Source organism: Thunnus albacares, chromosome 12 (assembly GCF_914725855.1).
Source record: "Thunnus albacares chromosome 12, fThuAlb1.1, whole genome shotgun sequence".
In the NCBI taxonomy this organism is placed as follows: domain Eukaryota; kingdom Metazoa; phylum Chordata; class Actinopteri; order Scombriformes; family Scombridae; genus Thunnus; species Thunnus albacares.
Window position 1 is genome coordinate 20,365,111 of NC_058117.1, and position 27,957 is coordinate 20,393,067.

A 27,957-nucleotide genomic window follows, 5' to 3' on the forward strand; every position below is an offset into this window, starting at 1 on the left:
AAACCATACATGAAAAGGCGAAGAGAGGTTTTTTTGTTTGTTTGTTTTGTTTTGTTTTTTCACTCTGCTGCTGCATTACACAGTATAGATGAATTTATACAAGTGAGCAACAGCCACAAGAGGCAGATTATTATATCTGGTCATATAGGCCTGACTACACGTTTCAGTGTTTTCCAGGAAGCAAGATATGTAAGGCTGCTAACAATTATTTTAATATTGTTTCATTTATTTTAATCTATTGATTATATTCTCAATTGAACAATTAGTTGTTTGGTCTATATAATGTCAGAGAATGGTGAAAAATGTCAATCACTATTTCCCAAAACCCAAGATGCATCTTAAATTGTCTTGTTTTGTCCCAACTAACAGTCCACAACCCAAAGATATTCATATTTTACCATCATAGAGGACTAAAGAAACCAACAAATGTTCACATTTGAGAAGTTTTTTTCTGTCTTAAAAATGACTCAAAACAATTAGTTTTCTGTCGATCAACTAATCGTTGCAACTCTAAACATAAATATTTCTGCTGCACAAAATTATATTGTTTAACATTTTTTCTTATTTGTGAAGTAGGAGCCTACTTTTAGGCGTTTCTTAAACCACTCAAACAAGGACTGACAAGTCAAAAAGGGAAAGATTGGGACATACTTAAATTGTCTTTTTAGACCAATAAAACAAAACAAAAAAAGAAAAAAGAAAAATAGGAAGTCGAATTTACGAGTCTAATCTGAGTACACGAATGCCCCATGATTCCTTCTTTGGCCTCGTCGGCTCCTCGGTACTAGTCCGGCTATTGTTGTGTGTCTTTCAGGGCAAGCCTGACCTATCAGCGGCCGGTGATTTCTGGATATTTTAACTGTTTTGCGGCGCTTTCACTCCGCCATATTAAGCGGTCTTTGTCAGCCGACGGCGTATGCTCGTTTTAAAGGACTATCAGGGATCCCAGCGGAGGACTTTGGGCTGGTGAAGTAGTTAATCGGTATGGGACAGACGGAAGACTGAGATTCCACGTTAGAGAGACTGCTTGTGTCGGCTGTTTCCACTTTGGATTGTCGACGTGAAAAAAGAAAAAAAAACGTGGGGTGGAAAAAAAAAGATCACAGGACGCATGTAGCCGAACTACAACACTGCAAAGGTCGCGTTTAAGGTAAGAAATCCTCTCCTGAAAAAGTCACATTTTGCCTTTGGAAGAGGAGCGAGTAGGGCCTTGTAGTGCTGTGTGACACAGAAAGTTGGGAAAGAGGATCATGAGAGTTTCCTCGCTGTGTTACATTGTAATAAAAGTCTGAACCAGGACTCGAGCTTTGAGAGTCTTTGCTTGTGTTAATCGATGGAAGAAACTGAGAAAAAGACTCCCAAACCGTCCTGGAACAAGGTTACATAGTTTAACTTGCACTATTTTAGCTACAAAAACAACAACAAAAAAACCCTCAAACAAAGTCACTTTTTTGTAGCTTCATTTTACATTTGAGTGTGGATTTCTTTCACACAACAAAGTTTAACCACCTACTCTTTTCTTTCTGCCTCACCCAACCTCAGTCTCTCTTTCACACAGTCAGCTGCTACAGGCCTCAGCTGTAATAGGCCTTCAGTGCAGGACATACAGCATTACAACAGAGTTTCCAAAATGACACTAAAACCCTATAATTTAAGCCTTATGCAGTAATTTCCAACTTTCTTCTTGCATGATCTTATGGAGGTGGTGCTGGTGTACTTCCCTCATTTGACCACTACAGAAAATTTGTGTGTAAGATGAGGGATAAAGTACAGGAATGCTGCTGTTGTGTTGTGTGTGTGTGTGTCCATATATTCACTGTCCATGACTGTGCATGTGTCTGTTGGTGTGCTTGTACACTCCAGTGCCACAGTAAGTAATCCTCCTCTATGGTAATCCCTCTGTTAGTACAGCCCCAGTTGGCTGGACAGTCATGTCTCCTTCACACACACACACACACAGATGGACACACACACATACACACACACACAGCTGGAATGGAGAAGGCTGTTGGCAGAGGAGTGAGGAGCACTAACAGGTGGTGTTGGCTGAGTTTCAGGGGCTTGAGTTTAAGGGGAGGCATGAGGGATCCTTGAGTGTCCTCATGGCACGAATCAGACTCTACAGTATCATTACAGCTACCTGATTAAAGATTATGAGCTTCCCAGCAATTTCAGCCCACAGTGGCGAGGTCAAAGCCGTAATACAGCACGCTCACACGTTTGCAAACCTGAACGAAAAGTTTAGATTTGTGAGGCCGAAAAGAAAATGTTCAGATTTCAGCTTCTCACTGAGCGATGTGGTGTCCTTCATCAGTTTGGGAACAGAGAACAAGAAGAGCTCTTTTTTTTTTTTTTTTATATAGCTGGAAGATGGCTCTTTCTCTCTCCCAGCCTCACTCTAGCCTTTGACAGGCACAGCAGGTGGCCTCAATGGCATGAATGGATTCGGAAGGAAGTCCCTCTCTCTCTCTCTCTCTCTTTCTCTCTCTCTCTCTCTCTTCCCCCGCCGGCCCCTTGGTCCCTCTTCCACTCTCAGTGATTGGCAGAGATGGCAGGCTGCCCTGAAGATAAGACCGTACCGCGCCTCAGTGAGTGTGCCAGGGCAATTGCCGAGTTACGCTTCAGTAATGGTTTACAGCCCCTGGTACCTTCTCATCTCTCTGTGATTGCGGTCAGTGTTTACCGAGGAGGTCTGTCAACTTAGCTTTCAGGAGTATGCGTGCGCTGGAGTTATCTTTTATAGCAACCAGCGGCTTGGTTGCAGACTTTGGGTGCTGCTGTTTGCCCAGAGCCACGTCTAAAAGTCTCTCTCTAGTGTAGGAGCTTCAATAACAACCTGGTGGCCTTTCTTGTAGTGTTTTGAATTGATCAATGGAAAATAAGTGAACAACACATACAGTGATCAATGCATCGTGTAATAATTTATCCAAAGCTAAAATGCCACATATTCACTGGTTTCAGCCTCTCTAATATGAGGATTGAACAACTTTTGCTTTTGGATTGTTTGAAAGTTCTCAGATATTTAACGTCTAAACACAAGAACGGTACAAGAACCTTGGTTAAACGAATGAAAGTCAAAATCTGCATTTCAGTCTGGAACTATCTGATCGAAGAGTAAACAAAGATTACAAATCAGAGAAAGCATTTGTTTAGGGCCATAACTAACTAACCATTATTGTTGTTATCAAGTAATCTGATGATTATTTTCATGACTAAGCAAGTGTTTAAGTGTTTGGTCAGAAAGTAGTAAACCATCACTGTCACAGTTTCATAAAGCCCAAGGTTGACGTCTTCAGATTGCTTGTTTTCACCGACCAATAGCCCAAAACCCGAAGGTGTTTAGTTTACTGTCACGCAACACAGAGAAAAACAGCAAATCCTCACAACTGAGAGCTGGAAGCAGAGAATGATCAGCATCTTTTCTTGATAAATGATGAAAAAACGCTTGCAGGTTAATTTTCTGTTGTTTGATTAATCAGCTAATCATTGCATGTTTACATTCAGCGCCATTTGTCGGCTCTTGGATTGATTTTAGATAATGCTATAAACACACTTCGATTGGTACTGAAACAGTAATAAAGTACCGCTATTTGCTTATCAGTCAAAGCGATATGCCCTCGATTCATGTAGTTACTAAACATGAACCCTGTTAAAGTTCAGTGTGTGAAACAGGTTCATCTCAAGTGACTGAAAAGGTTACGCAAGGCAGTCGCTCAGGGGTCGGAAGGCGTTCCCACATCTCTCCCCGCCGTCGCATCTTATCTGATTTGTTTGTCACAATGAAAGTAAAGAGCTGCGTCACGCTCAGTTTATCTGAGTGCATCACACAAACTTCACAGCAGCGGAAGATATCCCATTCATACGAAACTTCCCTATCAGAGCTACACGCGAGTTGATACTTGTTAATTTTTTTGTCATTTAAAAATAACCTCAGATCATAACACAGATCCGTGTTATGATATACTGGATTTTGAGATGCTCTGACATAGAACTTGAAGATTGGTTCATCAGATACTGTATACAGTTTGTTTTCCTTACATGTACGAACTTATCACTCTTAACAATACTCTCTTAACATTTCCAACTCATTTCTTTGGCACAATTTAGGCCTGTGGAGCTATTTGAGACACTTTGACATGAGTCAAATAAATAAAACGGACTCCAGTACTAGTTGTGAGTCGCCTCTTACCGTCTTTGATGAAAGTTTACCTCAGTAAAGAGCTAACAGTTCAGCCTGATAACACGCAGCGTTGGGATTTTTTTTTTTGCTCCTGAATGGCAGCTACAGCAAAAGCTTCCCTCCTGCCGCTCTGCAGCATTGTTTCATTCGGCCCTGTGGGAAGCAGCAGCCTGTGTCTCCTTAATCTGACACGGCATCACTGGCAGTCTGGCACACAGCCTCACATGTCACATGTCCTTGGATGGGCTCCGACTCCGCCGTTTGTTTGAATACATACCAGTGTCTTTTTGTGTGCTCTTGCACAGTACGCCTGGCAGTAAAATTAGAAGTATTTTTTTGTGAATTTACTTCCATTCTGTTCACTTCCAAACTTATACATCTTTCACTTAGATTAGAAGGGAGTTTGAGTATAATTTTTGCTTTTTGTAAATTTATAAAACATCTCAAACGGATTAGCTAACCTCCATGGTTTTTAAGATCCAGTTAGTTAACAAGCAATTTACAAAGTGTATTTGAAGTCATGACCCACATCTCTGTACGAGTGGGAGGCAGTATCTCTCTGTTCCCTCGGAGCCATCAAAAGAATAGCACACTTCTTCCTGCTAATCTCGTTGTTGTATATAACGATCTCATTCAGGAAACCATCTGATAAAGGATACAATAATCTGCCTGTAATTTGATTTGCCGTAAAGTCGATTTGAGCCGTCATTAGTTTTGGTAAATTTGTCACACAAGGGAAAAAAAAAACACTGGTGGTGGTCATATTCTTTGCCAAGAATATTCCCATACATATTTCTCAGTGTTTCATGTCAGTTCAGGACTTAAGTATCTGAATGAAAATGATTAATAGCTTAACAGATAAATAGAACAAATAGAGCTGTAAACCACCATAACAAATCCTGTCTGTAGAAACATCTTTTTTTTAGTATTTAATGGGAAGTACTTGGTTTGATTGTTGGGGCTATTTGGCTCCAACTCTGTAAGGACAGTTTGTGCCCTTATTAGCATTTATGCGGCTCAGTGTTAGCATGTGTATAGTGAGTCTGCTGTGCTGTGCTCCGCTCTGTGGGGGAGCACCACAAGGTACTTTCTCTTTGTCTGTAACAAAAGGTAGATGGGACTGACAAAAGAAGAAAGTGAAAGCCTCTCTTTTGCAACAAAACAGGGAGATGTGGGCTTTTCTTTCTCTCTGAGAGCACAGTTCTCCTTGGGTGGTTCAAAAGCTGGGTAGTACATTTGTTATATTCATTTTTTTTGCTCTTTAAAGCAAATAAAAAGAACTTTTCCTATAACCCTGAGAATCTGTGAAATCAGCTACGGACGGCGTTGAAATGTTAACCCCTAAGCGATCTCCTCTATGCTGTCTTGTTTTCATAAAAGAATGTGCTGTTAGATATCTGTAGCAGCAAGAAAAAAAATGAACCCTGAAGACTCTCCTGTCTCATGATCTTTTATTAATGACATCATTTTTTGATTTATTAATAAATCACAATATAATGTAACATCCCCACATTACATCTGCTCCAGGCCACCTCTTGTGTTTTTTTTGTGCCAGAGAGGATCCCAACTGAAACTTGTGGGCGTTGAACCAGTTTGACACACCAGATCATGCGCCAACCCTGTGGGCTCGCTCAGGCTTGTGATCTATTCATGGCCATTTTAGGAGCGAATCATCTGGGTGCATAACGGTGAAAATAAGAGAGGTTGCCAGTCATTAAGGAAAGGGCAGTTTTTATGCAGTAGTATAAACTTTTGGAGCTCCAGATGCCTCAGCGGAAATCAAAGTAGGTCCTGAAACATGATCCGTGTACTTAAACACCAACATCAGTCACCCATCGTCTGGTTTTGTCAGGATTAGTCGCAGCTCGGAGTGTGTTTGCTTCCAGGACGCAGCAGAGGATTTGAAGCGTTGACACCCTCTTTAGACGACACCGACACACTCCTTCACCGTGTTGTCTTTGAGGTCAGCCACTAGTTTGCTGTAGCATTAGGTTCAGTGTCACGCAATAAGTGTGTTGGACTTGTGGAACCGTGTAGAGGTTGACATGTGACACAGGACAAGGTCAAAGGTGACAGTCATGTTTATGTTGGCCTCCGCTCTGATGTCAGTCGCTTCTTATTATGACATGGTGTGTAGCAAAACTATTTTAGGGTTTAGTTTAGCCTCTATGGAGATATGATATAATAGTGCTGTAATACTATTCACTATAATAGTGAACAAGTTCAAATTAGTAGAGAGAATATTAAAAAATAGGCGTTTCTGTGATTGTACTATATATTGCAACCATAATTTGCATCATTTAAAAGATGAGATATTATTTGCAAATACTAGACCACACCAGGGAAACACTTAGGCTACATATCTGATTTTTGTTTGCATGTTTAAAAACCTCATAAATCTACTCTTAACTGAAGTGGAAATACTATAAAAAAGGTTTCTTTGGAGGAAAACAAAGAATCAAATAGTAAAAGATGATCCATTTAAATGATTTTCCAGTTTATTTCTATTTAAAATATCAGATTTCTGTGGTTTCCAGGTTCATTCTTTGTTACATTCTGCCTTACGTGGGACGCTTCCTTACGCTGACTTTAATTTTACATTGACGTGCCGTGTTTTTTCCCACACACCTGTACGAACATCTGCGCATGACAACCGTGCCTGTTTACAGCCTCAGATTTGCAGATGTGTGTTTCAGGCTTCACTGACACATTCACAAACACGGGGCTTAGCTTTCTTCCCATCTGATACACTTCATGTAATCAAGATAACGAGAGAAAGTTTATTTTACTATATAATCGGCATTTTATAGCAGCTACGTTGCCAAAGTGATTCTCTCTCTCTCTCTCCTTCAAAATTGCAGACATGTTTCCTGTTGCTTTGCATGTTAACCAATCGTAACAAACCGTCAGGACAAGCAGTGCTGTCATGCTTACACAGATTGCATGCTGTCGCCACCAGCTGTTGTTGGTTATCTTTTCTGTGCAAACAATTCTGTGAAGGATGTCTGGCTTCTGAAAACGCTCTAATTTGTTTGACTGGACTAGTTAGTTAGCTAGACGGTGTACATGAGTTGAAACTTAACATTTTTGATTTATTGGTCTGATTTTGTATTTGAAATATAACCTCACCTTCATCAGCTTCTCTCACATGATGTTTCTGGTGTGTAGAAATAGTTAAAACTTCTCAAAGAGTGAAAACATGTCAACTAAAAGCGTCCGTTCTTTTAAATGATGACGGCTCTGCAGCATCAATCTGCATCTAAAACTGTCCTTCCACCTCTTTAAAGTTCACAGTTTTCATTATATAAGAATTCATGTCCATCCATCCTTCTGACACCATCATTCATCCTGTTGTCTTTTTCTGCTGCGTCAGAATTGGCTGCTCAGTCAATACTGTTTATTAATGGGAGGAAGTCAATACACCATCCGTCTCAAATAAATAGATCCATACATTGACTGTTCTCTCTCATTAGGTTCAGTTGTAGCGATGCCCTTCACAAGCCAAGATCATACTCGGGAGTAGAGACTAAATGAATTGTTTTCTTTGCTGAGTTCCTGTTTTATAGAAACAAAGTGCTGTCAAATCAATAGTAATAGTAGCATAGTAGCATAGTAAGGATCTTTTTTTTTATTTGTCATCTTACCTTTTTGGTTTCATTTTTAGATGGAATGACAAACGTAATCCATGCTGCATGACTATAATCCACTTGTGGAAAGGTCACAGATTAAGTATTAGCTGAAATTCAAACCTGTGTTCATAACAGATTGACTGGAATAAAAACCTAATATTGGTCTGCACTAGTAGATCTACACTTTCTAATATAAAATATTAAATTTGTGTATGTTGTTAAAATAATCATTTTATAGCCTTTGCTTGTGTTTTTAAGGACACAAACTTATAAGGCTGCAACGAACGATTATTTTCATTATCGATTAAAGGTTCAATGGCCAGAATTTTAGTTTAAAACATTTTTGATGTTATGTCACAGACTTATATGTAATGTGTTGCAGAGATATCTACTGAAGTTAGCATGCTAACCAGCTAGCTCTGGCCCCGTCCAGTCTGTTTCATAATACCACTTATAGCACCAGCTATGTGTCAACTGGCCATTTGGCATCGTAGCACATCGAAGTAAGCTGGATCAATATTGAAATATCATATCAATAAATAAGGTCTCTGCTGGATTACTGTGTTGCAAAATGGCAGCAATTAATGGAAAAAATGACGCTGTTTGGCAGAAAAACTGTTGTTTTACCATTTGTGAGTTCTGTAACATTTCATGATTTACACCTACCCTAGAGACATGTGTGTAACTATTTAGTTTTTATTTAGAGTTATGTTGTAATCATCTCTGTGGTGCAACCACTTTCTGGTCACTGCAGCTCTTTTGTAATTTACCACTGTCTCTAATGTCTCCTTGGCCTTTTCATATCTTGACAACGCCATAGCACAGAGTCACTGGAAACAGTAAGCTTTATGCTGAGTGATAATGGAGGTGGGGTGATGCGTTTGAATCAGACGGCCAATTCTTACACATTGAACCTTTTATTCTGTCAAATATTTTTCCATTAAATAATTAGTTGTTTGATCTATAAAATGTCAGAACACACCAAATATACAAAAACCACTCCAAAGGTGTATCAATACAGTACCAGTGAAAGGTTCAGACACACTTCCTCATTCAAGGGAGTGGGAAGGTGTGTCTCTACTTACAAACCTGTAACACCTCCACTCAGGTGTCACTCATTCAAATGTCATTACACTGCCTGATGATGTGTCACAGCATCAAACACCAAAAATGTTTTCTGAAGCTAACTTGAAGCTTAATATGAAGTAAAGTTTGTATTTTTCAAAGTCTTCTTAGTACAAAACTTCCATCTGTGTAAGAAACCCTAGGTATCAGTGTGTGAGCTGTCACTGCCAGATATTTGAAACCATGTTGTAACATTTTACAAATGCCAGGATATGAGTCACTGACAATGGATCAGTCTTAAGAGTTATGGAGTGGTAGCTTGTTGAACACACGTAAGGAAAGAACACACAATAATACTTTGACAAAGAAGTCAAATGTGGCAGAAAAATGACTAAACACAGCAGGCTCTGTAGAACACACCCATAAACTGACCTGCATTCATCTACCACCGGATACTCTTCTAGTGAGGACATCCCGACGCCTTCCCAAAATATTAAACATAACCCAAGACAAACATTAACCAAGCCAAAAATAGTCCAGAGGAGGATTCCGCTATCTTTATGATCTGTGAAGTTATTTGGTCATAGTCCTCGAAATACAGCAAACACACCCACACCCACCGAGCTCTCATATATCAATAGGTTAAGCAACTCTTCACACCTAAGGGCTCTTCTCTGAAATCTGTGTCAGTGATAGTGTGATCACAGGGGAGAGCTGAAATGGCCGCAGGCTGCAACAGGATCTAGTTTATAGCTCTGCTGGCTTGAAATGCTTTTGTTGGGAATTGTGAAGTCATGTGAGGTCATCGGTTGGCTTGCAGTCTTTGTTTTCTGGACGGCAAGGTTATGCTAAGATCCCCCCACCCCTCAAAAAAAAAGCTCCAGGCGTAGTATGCGCAGTATCACAATTATTCCTCTCCACATAAGTTCAGCTCCATGACAAAGCAAGAGCTCAGGCCTGGTAGATTCTGTTGCTGATTTATTCAAGTTTATAGTTAAATTTGGTAATTGAGGACTTGTTTCTAACCTTTTCAGGGAGGGAACATGTATCTTCTGCATTTTACATTCAGATTGTTCTTAAATCTCATCATTAAGATTCATCTCCAGGAAAAAAATAAATCCCAGCTTCCATGATCGATTGACAAAACAGACATCAGTTTCTGTAACAGTGCTCATCAATGAGGACATCATTTGGCTTGTTCCCAATTCACAAATATATCTGGCACATTTTCACAGCCCCAACTGTAATCGTCCCATTTGATTTGCATGTATTTCCTGATTTGATTAATCCAGCAGTTTCCATCTGAATGTTGTTCCTATATGTAAATTGGAGCCACACTGGATTTGCACTTTGTCGTTAATGTGGTGAAACATTTATCTGACCACTTCTGAAAGGTATTTAGGTCAGTTATTATTTGCATCTCAGGTATGATTGTGTTTTATGTATGAATCAGCCAGTTAAGTGAATCTTCCTTGTCGTCCCCTGCAGGCTTGACAATGGGTTGCGTCAGGAGTAAAGAAGACAAGAGCCCGGCGCTGAAGTACCGACCCGATAACTCAAATGCCACGCCGGTCAACGCCCACCTGGGCCACTACGGGCCCGACCCCACCCTGATGGGTCATTCGCCAGCAATGAAGACACACAACAACAGCTACAACAGCCACGCCAGCGCCCTCACGCCTTTTGGCGGAGCGTCTTCAGTCATGACGCCCTTCGGCGGGGCGTCCACCTCCTTCACCTCGGTGGCTGTGAGCAGTCCCTTCCCTAGTGTCATCACAGGTCAGTTTCCAGAGAGGATTTAAGATTTCGGGGACACATGAGAGCAGGGAATCTGCATATTTGAGAAAAAGGCTTTGGAAGTTTTTCAACATGAATGAAATGTCCTTTTTTTTTAAAATTCAAATATATTCATATAACTTCAGGTCCCAAAAGCTCCTTGAGAGAACGGAAGAGAATCTTTGCTGCTTTTTAATACAATCCAAAATGAAAGACTTGCATTTTCTTTACTAATTTGCAAACTAAATTCAAGCTAATACATATTTTCCTCTGCCATTTTCTAACTTTTTTATTCTATTGTTATTATGTGCAAAACATTGTACAACTTTAGAATAAACTCAGCCGAACATTTGTTATGCATAGGACATTATGAGCAGCAGATGTTATGCAAATTAGACATTTGAAACGACTCAGCCAAAACATCAAGGCCGACTAGAAACCCTGAAATAGCTTTATAATATGGAGAGCAATGCAGCAGGCAGACATGGCTGCTCTGGAGCCAAAGAAAACAATTACATACACTGAATTCATTGACTTTAGTTATATGTACATTTAAAGTTTTAGTTTGATTACTCACTGTGAATGTGGATTCGTCGGTGGTGAAAATGACTCTCTTGTTATTCCGGATGATTAATGCAACATAGATTTGATGGGGAAATTATGCGGTAAATGAGCACAACAAATGTACAAAGAATGACGTGGCCTCCTACAGTGCGCGCACACACACACGCACACACAGAGACACGCACACATGCCACCCTGCAGCCCTATCTCGTTCCATCTCGCTCTCTCAAGGAGGATAATCTGACCTGAGGGGCTGCCACAGATCTAATCCTGCCCGTTCAATTTCCTCCTCAAGATAAACATATCAGAGTCCTGTTGTCTCTCAGCACTCTGTCACTTCATACTATGTCGGACGAATAAACTCTTTTCATTACAGCCAGAGATCAAGTGACATCAATTTGATTCGGTGACTCGAGGCGATACTACAGAACGCTGGAACGTATATTCTGTTTCCTTCATGCGTTCGTAAAACAAATCAAAGTCAAGAGAGCCGGTTGTATGTTTTTAGATATTTCAAAAGAAGCATACTCTGCGATACAGTCTTGAATTTTATGAACATAATCTGATTGTTTTCTGTGGATTAAGATGAGTCTCCAGTGTAAAACATGATAAAAGTAACAAAGGAGGATAAATATCAAAACGAGCATCTTGTTTTCATATGAAGGCCGAAGGCTGCTTCTATTTGCTGGTCTTTCATCATGTTGCCAGTAGATTAAATAGTCATTAAAGATCAGGAAATTCTCTGTGGTTACTTTCAAAGTCACACAGAGGAAACTAAAACTCTCATACCAGCTATAATAAAAAAAAAAAAAAAAAAGATGTAATACCCATTGAGACAAAAAACTTGATTCAGTATAAATATGGTGTTGATAAGTCAAACTGTCTTATTGAAGCTTGGAGGCTGTGTGGGACTAACTAGCGGTTGTAGTCATGCACACCTCTAACTATCTGTCTCTCTTACTCGCAGGCGGTGTAACATTTTTTGTAGCGCTGTACGACTACGAAGCGAGGACGTCGGACGATCTGTCGTTCAAAAAAGGGGATCGCTTCCAGATTATCAACAACACGTGAGTACATTTGCTTTTTACACCGACAAACTCCCGCTGCGTTGATGTGTGTGGAGACGGTTGTGTTTGTGCAAGTGACATCCTCTGTGTGTGTGTGTGTGTGTGTGTGTGTGTGTGTGTATGCGTGTGTGTGTATTTAATCCCTCATTGTATTCAGGTCTGATATTAAGGCTGAAATCTGTCTGGGTTAATGGGTTCCTCTAATGGGCCATCTGTTTAGTCCTCATCGTTTTTCTGCCGCCACTTATCATTCCTCCAGTTCAGAGTGTTACGTTTGTTAAAGCAACTTTTGCATCAGTCAGTAAAATACAAGCAGTGCACATTTATAAAATAAGATCATGTCATGATTTATAGAATCTTTATTCAATGACATCAGCAGTGCACTGATCATATGCCTGAAGGTCAAACTGATAACAATATACTGCAAACAATATTTTTTGCTTTTTACCAGTAAATCTCAGTTGTTGCATTATGACACTTGTATTGTTAGCCATCATTTGTGATCATTTTGTCCACAATACATGTTTAAACAAGTACAGTATGTCCTGTTTTGCAGGATTACACTTCAGTAATGCTCCATTAAAATAATATAAAAGGAAATAACAACAAATGATAAGAACTAAGAATATTATTTTCTACACATTCCTCACTCCCTACTCCCCCCAGCACCATCTACTGCCCAGGTGTGCAGAGGTGTTAAAATAGGCAAAGCTCCAAAAATTCTTCTCTCCTCATTTATCACATACAGTCCTCAACAACTGTCGGTGTTCGCGTTGCGTTCGCAGCGATGGACATGGCCATCTGCTTTCAGAGAGGAGGTGGGAGGAGGATAGACGTGCTCAAAATGCCAGCAGACAGATTCTCCCAACACCTCAACTCCTCTCATCTTTGAATTTAAACGTGAACATCTGCTATTCAAAATACCGGGAATGTGACTACCTGTGTGGTGTTTTCAATGAATCCACAATAACTTGGACTAGGTGTATTTTTCGTCTGTATTATACTAACTTCTTTACTTTTCCTCTGTTCAGGGAAGGCGACTGGTGGGAGGCTCGCTCCATTAACACCGGACAGAAAGGTTACATCCCCAGTAACTACGTGGCCCCAGCCGACTCCATACAGGCTGAAGAGTGAGAACTCATTATCCTCTCTAACCTCTCTGTTTTGCTCGCTCCATCTTTAGTTTACTTTCACTTTATTTAAAACCTGGTCGGTTAGTTCTTCCCTGATTAAGACAACACAATGCGACTGGGCGGTCACACTTTGTGACTAACCCATCACGTCCACACGGCAGAGAGTCTAAACAATGAGGCCCTGTATTGAGGACCGGTGGCTGTTCATCCGGTCTGACAGAAACGTTACGTACTGTGTTGCTTTCATACAGTTTTGGCCTGGTTTCTATGTCGCTGACAATTTAAGCTACTGATGAAAAAAATCTCAGCTAAACCAGTCAGTTAACTTTGCCCGCAGGGTGCCTAATAGTCTACCAAAACGTTTTAATTCATTAAAGTGATGACAAGTGATTGACAAGGTTCAGGATTGCTGGTTTCCTTTTAATTGTGTTCAGGGAAAAGTATACCTGTGAGGTGAGACAATACGTCTAGTTTCTAACATGGCTGGACTTGTAATGTCATCTGGAAACAATGTACTCTATTAAAAAAGAAGAAGAAGAAAAGTTAGACTCTTAAGATTGTATACAGCCGTGACCTAATATTTTACTTATTATTCATAGCAATAAGGACAAACTATTTATGTAGCTCATACTGTATGTAATGGAACAAGCTAAAGACCTACAGCCTGCAGCAAAGCTAATAATGAGCTATAATGACAGGAGTGTGGTCTAAATTATTTTGACTTAAATGAGATTTTAAGCTATCTAACTTCGAATGTAACCACAAATGAACCGCTTCAAATTCCTTATGTTTAATGTCAGCTGAATAACTTTGAATATATTTTATTTTTCTGTTCAGCCGTCTTTGATGTTTAATCTGCCAAGATTACAGACAGGATTTAACAGTCAAAAGTTTGGACACACCTTCACATTCCCTCGAATGAGAAAATGTCTCATTCAAGGGAAACTTTTGTCTGGTTCTGTACATCTCCAACATCTAAATATCACATCTCCATCAGCATATTTTTTTAAATGAATCCTTGAGCTTGAGCTTCTCCTCTGACTAAGAATTTGACTTTCTGTCTTTTGGCAGATGGTACTTTGGTAAAATGGGCCGCAAAGACGCTGAGCGTCTCTTATTGCTTCCAGGGAACCAGCGGGGCACTTTCTTGGCACGAGAGAGTGAGACGACCAAAGGTAAGTAAATTTAGTCTTTGACATGAAAAGGCTGTAATAATAATGCTGCAGTTTAGTATACAACCATAAAATGAAATGATTTTTTTCTTATTTGTGCTTTTGAAGTCTGTGGACCTTGATTAATGGTAGTCATATGTAATGCATTGCAGATTTGAGTCATTATCTATTACTATGAAGCATAATCTAACTGAATTTCTGTGAATTTAAAGGTGCCTACTCTCTGTCTATCCGGGACTGGGATGAGATAAAGGGAGACAACGTCAAACACTACAAAATCCGTAAGCTGGATAACGGTGGTTATTACATCACCACTCGGGCCCAGTTTGAGACACTACAGAAGCTGGTGAAACACTACACAGGTACGCAGTCCGTCCACATGACCCACTCACACATCTTATCCTCACGCAGGTAGCATTTATTTGTTGCAATTGTTGCTTATAGCTGGACAGCTCGGAGAAAGTTTTCCCTTCAGACTCATGTTTGAGTTGTGTGATCTGGTTTATTTAACATGTTGGGGTTTTTTTTTTAAGGTTTTTTTGAAGGACAAGTAGTCACCACTGTTGTTTTATTTAACATTTCAGCCAATGAATGCAATGCTTGCTGAGGAAAATGCATTATTCAACTGTGGATCTGCTGCAGGGATATGTATTGAATACGTTTTACAGAGGCTTTTTTTTTTTTTTCCTCCTGTGGTGACTGTAAACCCGTTGCAAGCGGTGCTTTCACTGACACGGTCGCAGCTCAGTAATCACAACCGAGTCCCAAAAAAACTAAACCATGTGAGACTTAAGCCAAAAGAGGCGTGAATATAAAAAATGTTTCATAAAAAAAAACAGTCTTAAGCCTGCTGTAATCTGCACAATATTGATAAGCAGGCAGCTGTTGCTAAAAATCCCCTGCGGACTGTCGCAAGAAAGCAGGACGTCTGGATGATGCAAACACAAACTGTTCATTGAAAATTTTGTAAGAATACAGTTTGACTCCCAGAGGTAGAATAAAAAACAAAAAGATGTTTGTTATTTGATTCTTTAACATTTGATTTCAGGTCATGTGTTGATCCTGCTGCTCTTCCCCATATAATTTATCCAATTCACTAACTTCTGCGCTTTTTATCATTAACGACCGGTAGATTCAAAGCTCTGCACTCCTTTGTATTCCTATAAGTGTCGTCTTTGAACTCCAGGCAGACTTGCATACGAGTCAACAATAACCGAGAAGTCATGCAGGAAACATCTTACATGTTCAGTGGCTGAATATAATAGGCTGTTCAACTCCACTGTTTCTCCCTTTTTCTGTGTGCAGAATACAAATGGGGCATTTCTAAAGCTGCAACAATTAGTCGATTGAAAGAAAATTAGTCATCAACTATTTAGATAATCGTTTCAGTCATTTTTTCAGGCAAAAAAATGGCAAATATTTGCTTTTCCAGCTCCTTGGATGTGAGAATATGTCTCTATCATATATGATAGTAAATTAAATGTATATTTTTTGTCTGTTGGTCGGAAGAAACAAGCAATTTAAGGACATCCTTCAGGTCTCTGGGAAGTTTTGATAGGGGTTTTTTTCACTTCTTTTTGACGTTCCACAAGATGATTAGTGCTCCTGTTGTCAGCTAAACTCTTAAAGAGGCTTCTATACCAAAACTGCATCTGGATCTTTTTGCTTTTCACAGAAATTGTAAAAAAAAAAAATTGTTAAGCTGAGTACTGTTCACATCATTATAGTGAAATTACCAGAAAATTTGATTATTTCTGGCACTGAAAAATAAATTCTGAGGGGAAAAACAAAAAGAACAATTCTGTGTGTTTGCTTTGTTGTGGTTTGATTGTAGTATGTTGTATGTATCACATGTTTACAGTTCACTTACTGTAGTCTGGCTGTGATCACTGCTAGGATTATGTATGTATTTACACATTGATTGTGTTTGTGTTTAACATGCTACTGGTGTGAATGAGCAGGCTGATCAATCATTCAACAAGTCCCATCTGACCGGTCATTTTTCTTCCTGTGTGTGTGTGTCTTTACATGTCTGTTCCTGTCCAGAACATGCCGATGGTCTGTGCTACAGGCTGACGACCGTGTGCCCCACGGTGAAGCCTCAGACTCAGGGACTAGCTAAGGATGCCTGGGAAATTCCCCGAGAGTCCCTCCGACTGGAGGTCAAACTGGGCCAGGGTTGCTTTGGAGAAGTCTGGATGGGTAAGACACCATTACTGCTGTACTAAAACACACATGTACATTCATATACTGTTGATAAAAGGAAGGCTTCCAAAGAGTCAACTGAGTTGCATATTGATTAACATGCACTTGTGCTTTTAGAATGAACCTTGGGGCCACAGAACCAACTCATGACAAACGTGTTGACTTTAAGTATGTTGTTTTGGTAGTTTCACCATAACTGCCACAGCAAAATTGATTTGCACGGCTTGCTGGAAGCTTGGTGGCATAGTGAGTACTTACGATCTCAGTCGCTAATGGCCCTTTAAGACACAACAGGATTTGAATTGTGCTCACCATTCGGTTTAGTGCACATCTGACTAGGTGTTCGGGGAAGTCGCGGAGGACAGAGCAAAATAGGTGGAGTTTTCAAAACTTCTAGTGGGACTGTAGAGCAATTAGAGCAGTTTATCATATAGGCTACACATATTGCCTACCTGCAAGCTACCTGATTGTTAAAACACACCTGTTGTGCCTACTTGGTTGGAAACATGTTTCCAAGATAGGACTTTCCTCCCAAAGTCTTGATACAAGCATAAACTTGTGTTGTACAATTCAGGGAATTCAGACACACACAATATTAGTTTTTCCTCCATATCGCCTTCCACGCCTGGCTGGCTGCCTCGTTTCTATTCAACCAGGTTGAACTCTGGGCGCTGCGCACTGTGACGAATACTGAACAAACTAGTAGCACACTGTGCCCACGCTTTGCTTGACACCGCAGAAACCATCATGGCACAGCACAAGCCATTGGAAATAATGGGTTTCAGAGCGCAGTGGTGCCGCTGTCACTTTATGTCTGAAAGGGCCTTAACTGGACACACAGATAACCCAAAGGGAACTACAGTCTTTGCACCACTCACTCCTGATTGCAAACCTTGTTGCATTTTTGTGGACCGCTTAAGACCACTTATACTCCAGCAGAGCAGGATTAGATAAAATTACGAGGAGCAACACAGCTAATGAGATTTTCCACCAGTTTCTAACATCTCAATGGTCAGCACTGTCAAGACGGTTTACAATTAGTCAAAAAGTTGAACTTCAAATGAAAACACCCTCTGAATCAACTGATCATGGCAATTCCATTGAAAATGACTTGATGTCAGTTTGAAATCTTGCTGATATAAACACTTGTGTGGCCGCGCCCTTAAAGAGGTTTGGGTTTCTGTCAGAGTTCCTCTATTTACTCCACAGCAACGGAAACAAAGAGAGGGGTTTTTACTGTGAAATTCCCTCCTGAGTATAAAAAGCCAATATGAGTAGGATACAGGTTGAATCATATTTCTAAGAAACCTGCCAACAAAACTACTATATGGAAACACTGAAGTGACTATTCATGCTACAAAAAAGGTGCTTTGCTCAGTGACACTGACTGGCTTGATCTGTCCTGCTACACAACATAGAGATTGACGTCCAACATCCATTTCGTATACACACTTCCTATGTCAACAACACGCTTACATAAACACACTGTACACTTTTAGTATTGATGTTTGACGCTGATCATGAATTAGTAAAGAATATAAACAACCGCATGGACTCACACAGCCATTAGCGCTTACATACAGAAACAAATCATCCACTTTAAATTATTTATAACTAATGTAAAATTAATGTAAAAGAATCTAGAAGCAGTTAACTCTATAAACCGAGTTACTTTTATAGCAGTGGTTCTCAAAGTGGGGTCCGGAGACCCATTGGGGGGCCTTGAAAGGGGTCCAGGGGGTCCCCAGCAAAAAGGAGAATAATTTATTTTTACTATAATTCCATCCATAAGTAACACAATGACTATTTTGGTCATGGGTGTCAAACACTTAATGTAATAAAACATCTAAAAGCAAAAATCTTATCAAATGGGTGGTGGCTTTATAGAATGATTCATATTACCATAAACTAAGATCTCATCTTGCTATATCACTGGCCCACATTCTGATGTAAATGCTGATTACTGATTGTCGTTGGTTCTCACACACACACACACACACACACACACACATAGCTCAGTAATCACAGGTCACATCCTACGCTTCAGCTCTCCGGCCTGCATGTGAGAAGGGGGCCTTTCAGCAAACACGACTCTCTTCTTTCATCACTCACTCTTTCATTAAGCCTGGCCTGCAGCAAGCCTCGACCTGCCAGCCTCCACTGTGCAATCCCAGGAATCCCTCTCTGCCTCTCTCTGCACTGTTCTGTTCTTGATGGTTTTTTCTGCTCAGACAGATAAAACCCCTCACTGAAAACTCTCCCTGTTCGTGCATTTGTCTAACGTTTTCAAATGTGTTATATTTTCTTGTGCTTTCCATGTTCTCACCACTTCATATTATTAGATATTATCAGTGCCCTACTTTGTCCTTCAGCTTGTGTGTATGTGTATGTGTGTGTGTGTAGAGTTTGTTCAGTATGATTCATTCATGAAGGTCAGCCTTATGACGGAAGCACTAGATCTCCTGCCTCAGCTCATTGTATGTAAGCAGGGCGTGAGTAAGTGGCTCTCGACCAGGAAATGGCTGATTATTTAAGCTGTCGTGTTCTTTCTCTCCCGGGCTGCTCTTGACACATGGGAACGCTGCCAGTGATCACTGGCTTGCAGGTTCATTTTTAGGATTGATGTGCCAATCACCTAAAAGGGGTCAAAAAGTCTCTAATATGCCTTCAGTGTTTCATTTTGTGTCTAAAAGTAAAATATGTTAATGTGCAGAATAATAAATTGGGGGAAAAACGTGTTATTCCTCAATTATACCTTTCAGTAGGCTACACAAATACCTTGTAGGTTTGTGGTTTATTTCAGTCATCAGTGATGATTACACATTTTGTTTTATTCAGGCACATGGAATGGAACTACTAAGGTGGCGATCAAGACCCTGAAGCCCGGCACCATGTCCCCAGAGGCTTTCCTGCAGGAGGCTCAGATCATGAAGAAACTCCGACATGACAAACTGGTACCTCTCTATGCTGTGGTGTCTGAGGAACCCATCTACATCGTCACCGAGTTTATGGGCAAAGGTAAGGACAGTTCATAATCACAGAGACTCTAAATTTGAGCTTTAGCAGAGCTCTATAGACCAGGCTGTCCGCTAACCCAAACATAAAGGCTGTGATGCTGTATTGTTAATCCAATATTCTTCAGTATATTAACGTAAGGACAACATTTATAATACAGAGGTTATCAAAGTTCTCAAAATGTAATTCCTTACCTTGCAGCTCTTTTCAAAAATATCCCAGCAATGATCACTGATGCCTTTCCTTTTTTTTTTTTTCAACATATTTTTATTTCCAAAGCATGTACGATAACCAGCACCAGTGGATAAACAAGCATAACAGTACACTGAGTATCCTCTTATCCCCTCATCCTTCCCCTCTATCCCCATACGCCTAAATAAACAAAAAACAAACAAACAAAGAGTATATTTTCTGAAACTGCACTTTAAATACCTTAGTTTATCCTTAAAAGTTATACTATTGATGTGTTCTTGGTTACTTTTGTCTACCAAAATTTCGTAAACATCTCAGGTGTGAACTTAAGTATACTTAGCATATTAATGACCACCAAACTGTTCATGCAATGAACCACCAAAGATACATTGCAAGTTTACCCTCAGAAGAGCACATGTGCATAGAAATGTGCCTGTAACACACTTCATCATTATTATTATTATTATTATTATTATTATTATTATTATTATTATTATTATTATTATTATTATTATTATTATTATTATACCAACAATTTACTTTCGGCATAGAAAAACATACTTGTGTTTGACTTAGGCGCACGTATGCATGGACATACGCATACACACACACAGGTTGTGTATGAGAGGAACAAAACAACAAAAACAAAGAAAAACAGTGACAGAGTAGTAAGTAACAATAACAAAATATGTCCATAATTTATGGTGTACCTGTATCCATAAAGGCTTAGGACCAGAAATTGTCCAAGTCCATTATTGATCACCTCAAGAGAAGTTTTCCAAGTAAGAAAATAACAGGAACCAAAGGTCTTGAAAAATACATCCACTGTTATGTTTCACTAGAGTTCATCTCTCTAATGGAAAAAAATCTGATATTTGGTTCAGGAACAGTTTAAAAGTTGGAGATAGAAGTATGTAAATGGTGAACCGGGGTGTTGTTGATCTAATTCAGATAATTTATGTAAATTGCTGCTTTGGGGGTAGTTATCCAGTTCATCTTGTGAATAGTTACTGAGGCATTTATAGAGTTTATTATAAAATTCATAAAAAGCCCACTTAATCTCTTTTAGGTGATGTTATTGTCTTTGATGCCTTCTTTAATTGATTGGCAAGTAATTTACTTGGTTTATCGCCAAATTCATGGTGCTTTTGTCTGATATAGTTAATTTATTTTGTGATTTCATTTGAAATGTTGAGGTTTAGTTTAGCTCTGGATACAGTTAATTGTCTCCAGTTATCCTCTGCAGATGCAGTCTTATGAAGTACTTCACATCTTTCTACTTCTCTCTCAAGTTCTTGTCTTTGCATCCGTTTTTCTTGTTTTTAAATGATACATATGAAATAATTAATCCTCTTGATTGATACCTTTCCAAATGATGTTTTGCAAATGCATGTAATTCATGGAATGAAATCAAAGCTGGTTGTGTATATATAATACAAAACCAAATTTAGAGTATTTGCCACAAGCAAAATGGGAGTTTTGCAACCAAAAACTAAGTCAAAGTTATAGCTGTCGTTTTAAACATAGTTTAAATCTGCAACTTATCAATACTATCATATGAGTGGTTTGCAGTTTCATAGTTTTCTTCCACTGCAACGTGTAAGCTCTGCCATCTTGCATATCAATCATATTGAACAAACAAATCCCACTGTATTACATGGCAACCTTTATGAGAAATTTCAAATGTCATTTGGAGCATAATGCCAGCCTTAATCATCTTTAAGCCTCCGTACGTGAAGAATGATCATAACACACTATATAGTACATACTAGATCTTCAGGCAATGGATCTGTAATTTCTTCACTTTCCAACCCAGCCCTTGAGAATACTTTTGTAACAATATATATATATATAAAGAAAGGAAAATACCTATTAATATACAGAGAATCTGTAATGACAAGTTCACCTAATCAATACAAATAATCTGTGCTGAACTGGATTCTGACTCTGATTATGAGTGAAGCGACTGCCAACTGAACTTGAAGGGCTAATCCTCTGATGATCTTTGTAAAAACATGTCATGTTGCCTCTAAATTGACTTGTCTGTTTCAGCGTTTCTACTGCTAAACTCTGTCAACTCATTTGCATTGATTCTGCCTGACAGTATCTTCTAAACTCTTGACAGGGAGTTTACTGGACTTCCTGAAGGAGGGAGATGGGAAATATCTGAAGCTGCCTCAGCTGGTGGATATGGCTGCACAGGTAGGATTTAAAAAAAAAAAAAAAAAAAATCATCAGAATATCAACACTGGCCCAGGAACTCCCTCTGCCTCTTACCTGCCCAGCTGCTGTTTTAACTCTGTATGAGGGAAGGACTAGAAGCAGTAAAATAAATAGCTCCATGTGGGCAAGTTCTCAGCTGCGTGTGTAGGTGTGTATGAGTCAAATAATCAGTCCCTATGCAGAAGGGTTTTAGTTTGTTCTCCATCTGTTCGTCATATTTATTTAATATCCAACCTGACATCTCTACATTCCCCTCCCTTCCTCTCCCGCCTGCCCGCTGTATGTGCCTTCCCTCGTTCTCCACCACTTAGCTGCCTGTAGCACTTAAACACTGCTCATCAGAGGCCACTTAAGCTCGCTGGTTCAGTCGCCTACTGTGATCTGCTCTTAATTCGCCACTCCACGCTCCCGGGCTCCCTCTTCTCCTCACTCAGCAGAGTGGAAAAGTGTTTGAGAATTAGACCGAGGCAGGCTGACACCTCGAGACGCCTCTGAGGGACTTGGCTGCCAGTGCCAGGAGGTGTCAGATAGTTGTTTTTGAAGATTTGTCCAATTATTCTCACTGACACAACTGCAGATAATCTCTCAGCCTGAATTAAAATCTGGATTAAATACTACATCAGTGACATGTATTTTTCTTGAAATGACAACTCACTGTAACGGCTCTTGATTGGTATTATTCACGATTTGTGACTGTTTGGTGAACCCTCTTCTGTCCCCGTCTTTTCTGTCCAATCCTGTCCCAGATTGCAGACGGCATGGCCTTCATTGAGAGGATGAACTATATCCACAGGGACCTGAGAGCTGCCAACATTCTGGTGGCTGATAACCTGGTGTGTAAAATCGCCGACTTCGGCCTGGCTCGGCTCATCGAGGACAACGAGTACACCGCCAGACAAGGTGTGTGTGTGTGTGTGTGTGTGTGTGTGTGTGTGTGTTAAGAATTGGATGTGATTAGCCCACAGAGATGCACATGATTGTTTGTCTGCATTTGGGAGGACCTATAAATAGACTAATTTATTCTGAACCCCTGTTGTCTATCTTGAGCCTTCAGTTTATCTCATGTTCATCAGTGATCCCAGTCAAACTTTGGGTTTGTCCTTTTTTAGGAGTTAACATTTGATCCTCACTTGAACAGAAATAGAAAAAGCAGACACAGATATACATTTTTCTTCTCATTATGGTTTATGCATCCTATTCTATTTAGGCTACAGTCTCTCACTTTTTGATCATTTTCAATCATTTTTACTCTTTTCTCTGTCCAGGTGCTAAGTTCCCCATCAAGTGGACGGCCCCTGAAGCTGCTCTGTACGGCCGCTTCACTATCAAATCAGATGTCTGGTCATTTGGTATACTACTGACTGAACTGGTGACCAAGGGCAGAGTACCATATCCAGGTAAGGATGAGAGTTACACAGATATGGGATATATGGGATATTTATTCCCCTGTTTTTTTTTTTTTTTTAAGTCTTCCATAATCTCAACTATGTTGCTCCCATAGAACCTAAATGGAATCTTTTTCAAGTTTTCCTCATGGAAAACGGGAATAATTCATTCATTTTTGCCTCAGGATGATTCCCACATGCTACTCTGATCCTCAGTCATCTGAATCTTTTAATAGTATTTTCTCACACATGCAGATCAGAATAGAACTGCAATGTAGTAGATATGAGTCAACGCAGATGTCTAATGACTTATCAGTCCATGGGAAAGTACCCCTCACCCTCCCATACGTGATCCTCTCATCGTCTGCCACCACATCCTGACCCCTGCTGTCTGAGAGCAGTACTGCAGCTTATCTGGTGTTGACAGCATGCGACTGGCACTGATTACAGAGTGTGCCATATGGCAGACTAAACCACCATCTCTTGCAGAGGGCCATCTGGCTCCTGTGGCCTCCTTGGTTTCAGTGCAAACCCTTCAGTCTAATTAATTCACCCCAGAGCTGCAATTTTTGGGGGCTGAAACCCTCATCCCCCCTTCTCAAAATTGTAATATGACTCAACGGGCATTTGTGGCTCTTCTCGTGCCACGCTGTCTTTTTCGGGAGCTCTGTTTCTATTCCCTTGCTTGGTAGTGTCGAAGCAGTAGGTGGTAAGTAAGACTGCAGCATCCATATGGGAACACACCATTTTTTTCTATTTTAGTCCGTGTGTATTTATAGATATCTTATACACACTCTGATATACGACAGGCATGTTATTAGAGCTATGGTTTCCAGATGCAAGACATAAATCACGCTAACACCTCAGCATCCGACATACCTCCACCACCATATCGTGGTCTCAGCAGTCGCTCTGGGCCTTTCCTCTCTCCAAGTGTGAGATAATCTGATCCCCACTCTCCCACAGAGAGATGGAGGGGGGCGAAGGAATGGAGGAGGGGGGCAGGATGCGGCTACGACCATGCCACTGACTCTGTGTCATAACCTCTTTTAGCTGCAGTTGAGCTCCCCATGGAGCTGTCTCTGCACTGTGTCAAAGGGTTCAGGATCACTGTCTTCCTGTCTTGGGAAGGAATACATAACTCTAGTGCTCTAGTAGGGCAGGAAGGGGCCAGAAAATGTAATGCCACTGTTTTTGTTTGAGTTTTATTTTGAACTCTTCTCAAATCCCATTTTATTTCAAATTACTTACTAGGTTGTTGCCCTGTAAGCGTTTTTATCCCTGTAACTGTCTACAAGTCTTACAGGAAATAGTCACCCAACTTCCACCTAAACAGTTACTGCTACTTTTACCTACTGCTTCAGGCTGCATAATGAGTTGTTTTCTCATCAAAAACTATTATTTTTCTTAACCAGAAAACTTTGGATAAATCCACTTTTCTACCCTGTAAATAACTTATCCACTGTTCTCCTTTCTGAAAAAAATCAGAAACCAAAAGGGAGAAATTAATATTTGAAAATCTTTGGTTTCATGATAGTTTTGTTTTAATTTGATCTGCTTATGTCGCTGGAGTTCTTATTTCTTATTTCAGCAAATTGAATCTTGCAATAATGTGGTTTAGGATCACAGGCAGAGCAGATGGTCGCACTGAGCCTGATTGCATCCTGCTACACAAGAGCCACAGACTCTGAACAACAACCCACATTAGCTTTCCTGCTAAAGTCTCCTTCTTATCTTAACTTACAAATATGAGCACACATCTTGTCCTGCACCTTAGCTTGTTCATTTTAATAATACAAAACTATTACCAATATATTAAAAAAACATGTTGACATTACATTATTTTGAATGATTAAATGTGATTTCAGTTGGACTTTAACTAACATACACTGACCTTGAGAGGACAGTAGTCATACTGACATGATTATTTTAGAACATCATAAAAATAAAGGCTCTTTTTTTGGGCTAATTTTTCATTTCACTGGCATTTTGTGAAATTTCAAGACAATTTTACTCTACATCTCTATCTGCGCTCTTCTTCTTATCTTATTGAACTTTACACACAGTGCATTGTAGCATCCCAGTCAAATAAAGGGAAGCCTTGACTGTTTTTCCATTGGACCTCCGTCATATTATGGGGCTATAGCAACACAAATTTAGCAAACTTAACACATAAAATAAGATTAAAATCCTTAGAAACACATAAAGAAATTATAAAATAATCTTGTTGCCACTTTCAAGTGGAGCTAAACCGAAATTACACCAGCCCCAATACAGCCTGACTTGTTAGTTATTTCTGTTAGTGAGTTAACTCACTGTTTACTTTTTCCATCAAAAATAAAAGCCACACAACAAAATACACTTACAAACACAAACTTTATACCCATGAGTTATGAAACCAACCATGTGAGAGGGTGATTTACACATTGTATTCTTGTGTGTTTTTTCCAGGTATGGTGAACCGAGAGGTACTTGAGCAGGTAGAACGAGGATACCGCATGCCGTGTCCACAGGGCTGCCCCGAGTCTCTCCACGAGATGATGAGGCAGTGCTGGAAGAAGGAGCCAGACGAGAGACCGACATTCGAGTACATCCAGTCCTTTTTGGAAGACTACTTCACAGCCACAGAGCCACAGTACCAGCCAGGGGACAACCTCTAGTTCGGGGGATTTTGGGGGAACTGTGGCATCACACAGAGATACATCAGAGGAGAGCAAAACTTGGGAAAACGGAGAACTGCTGGAGGAAAAAAAAAGAGGTTTTAGTGCTACAAATGAGTCCACAACCACACTGGCATATCTGCAAGTGCAAGAAGTAAATGTTTTCTGAAGTAGAGGTTTGTCCCTTGTGTACCTGGGGACCAATAATCTGGAAGCATCCAAGTGTGCAGATTGGTGCTGGTACGTTAAGCTCTGGGAACCCTGCTAATCAGAATAATCCATATGGACTGACAGGCCACGACACTGTGATCAAACAGAGATTAATTTCAAATCGATGGCTACTTGCAGATGCACAGTTTTTTTTTTTACTTTTTTATGATTCCCCCCAACCCCCACCCCCACCCCTCCAATCTCCCCCTTTTTATTTTATTTTACAACACAATTCTTTGAAATCTTTTATATGTACATGAGTTTGGTTTGAATATGTAGGTTGATAAGTTTTTTTTTTTTTTTAAGCGACCAATAACTGGTTGAGTTGTAGAGTATGTGCTGTGACTGTAAAGCTTTGATGGAGAAGAGTGAAGCGATGTAAATGAAAATGGATGCAAGAATGTACTGAGAGATCAAAGCAGATGTACAGTATGTGCGAAAAAAGTGTATTTTCAGCAGGTGCGATCAGGCGGACGAATGAGAACATGAGAAGTGATTTGCATGTTTCTTTTTAACACGGTCACTTGAATGGCAAATCACGTCGATTTCTAACGCTTTTACTTATTTTCATTCGAAAGGGGACTTGAAATCATAAAGAGATATTTTGATAATTTACAAGTGCAAAAAACATCTTTCCTGTTTTAACATTTTATAAATGTTTTGAAATGGACATTTCCAGTGCACAGCTCTGATTGCTGTAAAAAGACTCTTAACATGTTCCTCCTCATGTTGCACACATTTACACAGCGTAACTTTACTGCAGATGAATTACCTGACATACTGTAGATGGTACAGTGTGCTGTTAGATCTATTAAATTCACATCATGTAAATCATACATGCAGCTGTAGTTTTTTCTTCTTTTTCTCAGTAAAATTCCACCATCATATGATAAATGAACCTTCAATGTCCTTAGTACACTGTCATTTTACCCCAAAAAACTGTAAATGGAACAATGAAAAGCCACTCTGTGTTTTGTTTTATAGAACAGAATTTGCAGAATCTGAAATCCTATGTTGAATTCTCCTTGCGGTTCTGTTATTTCAAATCCCAGTGGTAGAGATTATGGATCACTTTTGCAGCGAGGTAACTAGAACCAGACAGAACAAACACCTTGCACACTCTGTGGTCAGATCAGGGCTTTTTTTACTTTAAATAGAGAGAATCTAAAAGTCCAATCACAAGTTCTTAGCGGTACGTCAACTGTCTGTCCAGCAGTGTATGATGGGAGAGTTGAGGAGATGGAAAGCTCTCTTCTTCTTGTCATTAAGTAAGTAAACTAAAGGATTGGACAAAGATGTGAAAATTGTTTTGTTTTTCTTTCTGTGCTTCACTCACGAGAGCCTAATATGTGATCGTTCCTGAAGACGGGACTTGAACTAGTGGGGAGATGATAATGAAATTACTGAGAACTAATATGATTTTGTACAGAAAAAAATAAAAGTTTTACTTAAAAGTTTCACTCAGCTTTCGACAATCATTC

The 27,957-nt window shown here is 39.8% G+C and overlaps 1 protein-coding gene across 1 annotated transcript; it reads left to right on the forward strand.

The window, feature by feature from the left end:
- The first annotated feature begins 752 nt into the window (after positions 1-752).
- On the forward strand, positions 753-27,936 carry yes1 (YES proto-oncogene 1, Src family tyrosine kinase). Its single transcript, XM_044368073.1, has 12 exons — positions 753-1,150; positions 10,363-10,653; positions 12,182-12,281; positions 13,313-13,411; positions 14,486-14,589; positions 14,799-14,948; positions 16,633-16,788; positions 19,630-19,809; positions 22,124-22,200; positions 22,968-23,121; positions 23,487-23,618; positions 26,058-27,936. Exons 2-12 carry the CDS (start codon positions 10,371-10,373, stop codon positions 26,264-26,266), a joined length of 1,644 nt encoding a protein of 547 aa, XP_044224008.1. The 5' UTR covers positions 753-1,150; positions 10,363-10,370; the 3' UTR covers positions 26,267-27,936.
- The last annotated feature ends 21 nt before the right edge of the window (positions 27,937-27,957 follow it).

Coding starts and splice junctions, on each gene's coding strand:
- yes1 (XM_044368073.1), top strand. CDS start 10,371: ATGGGTTGCGTCAGGAGTAAAGAAGACAAGAGCCCGGCGCTGAAGTAC. Junction 10,654..12,181: donor CTTCCCTAGTGTCATCACAG/GTCAGTTTCCAG, acceptor TCTTACTCGCAG/GCGGTGTAACATTTTTTGTA. Junction 13,412..14,485: donor GACTCCATACAGGCTGAAGA/GTGAGAACTCAT, acceptor GTCTTTTGGCAG/ATGGTACTTTGGTAAAATGG.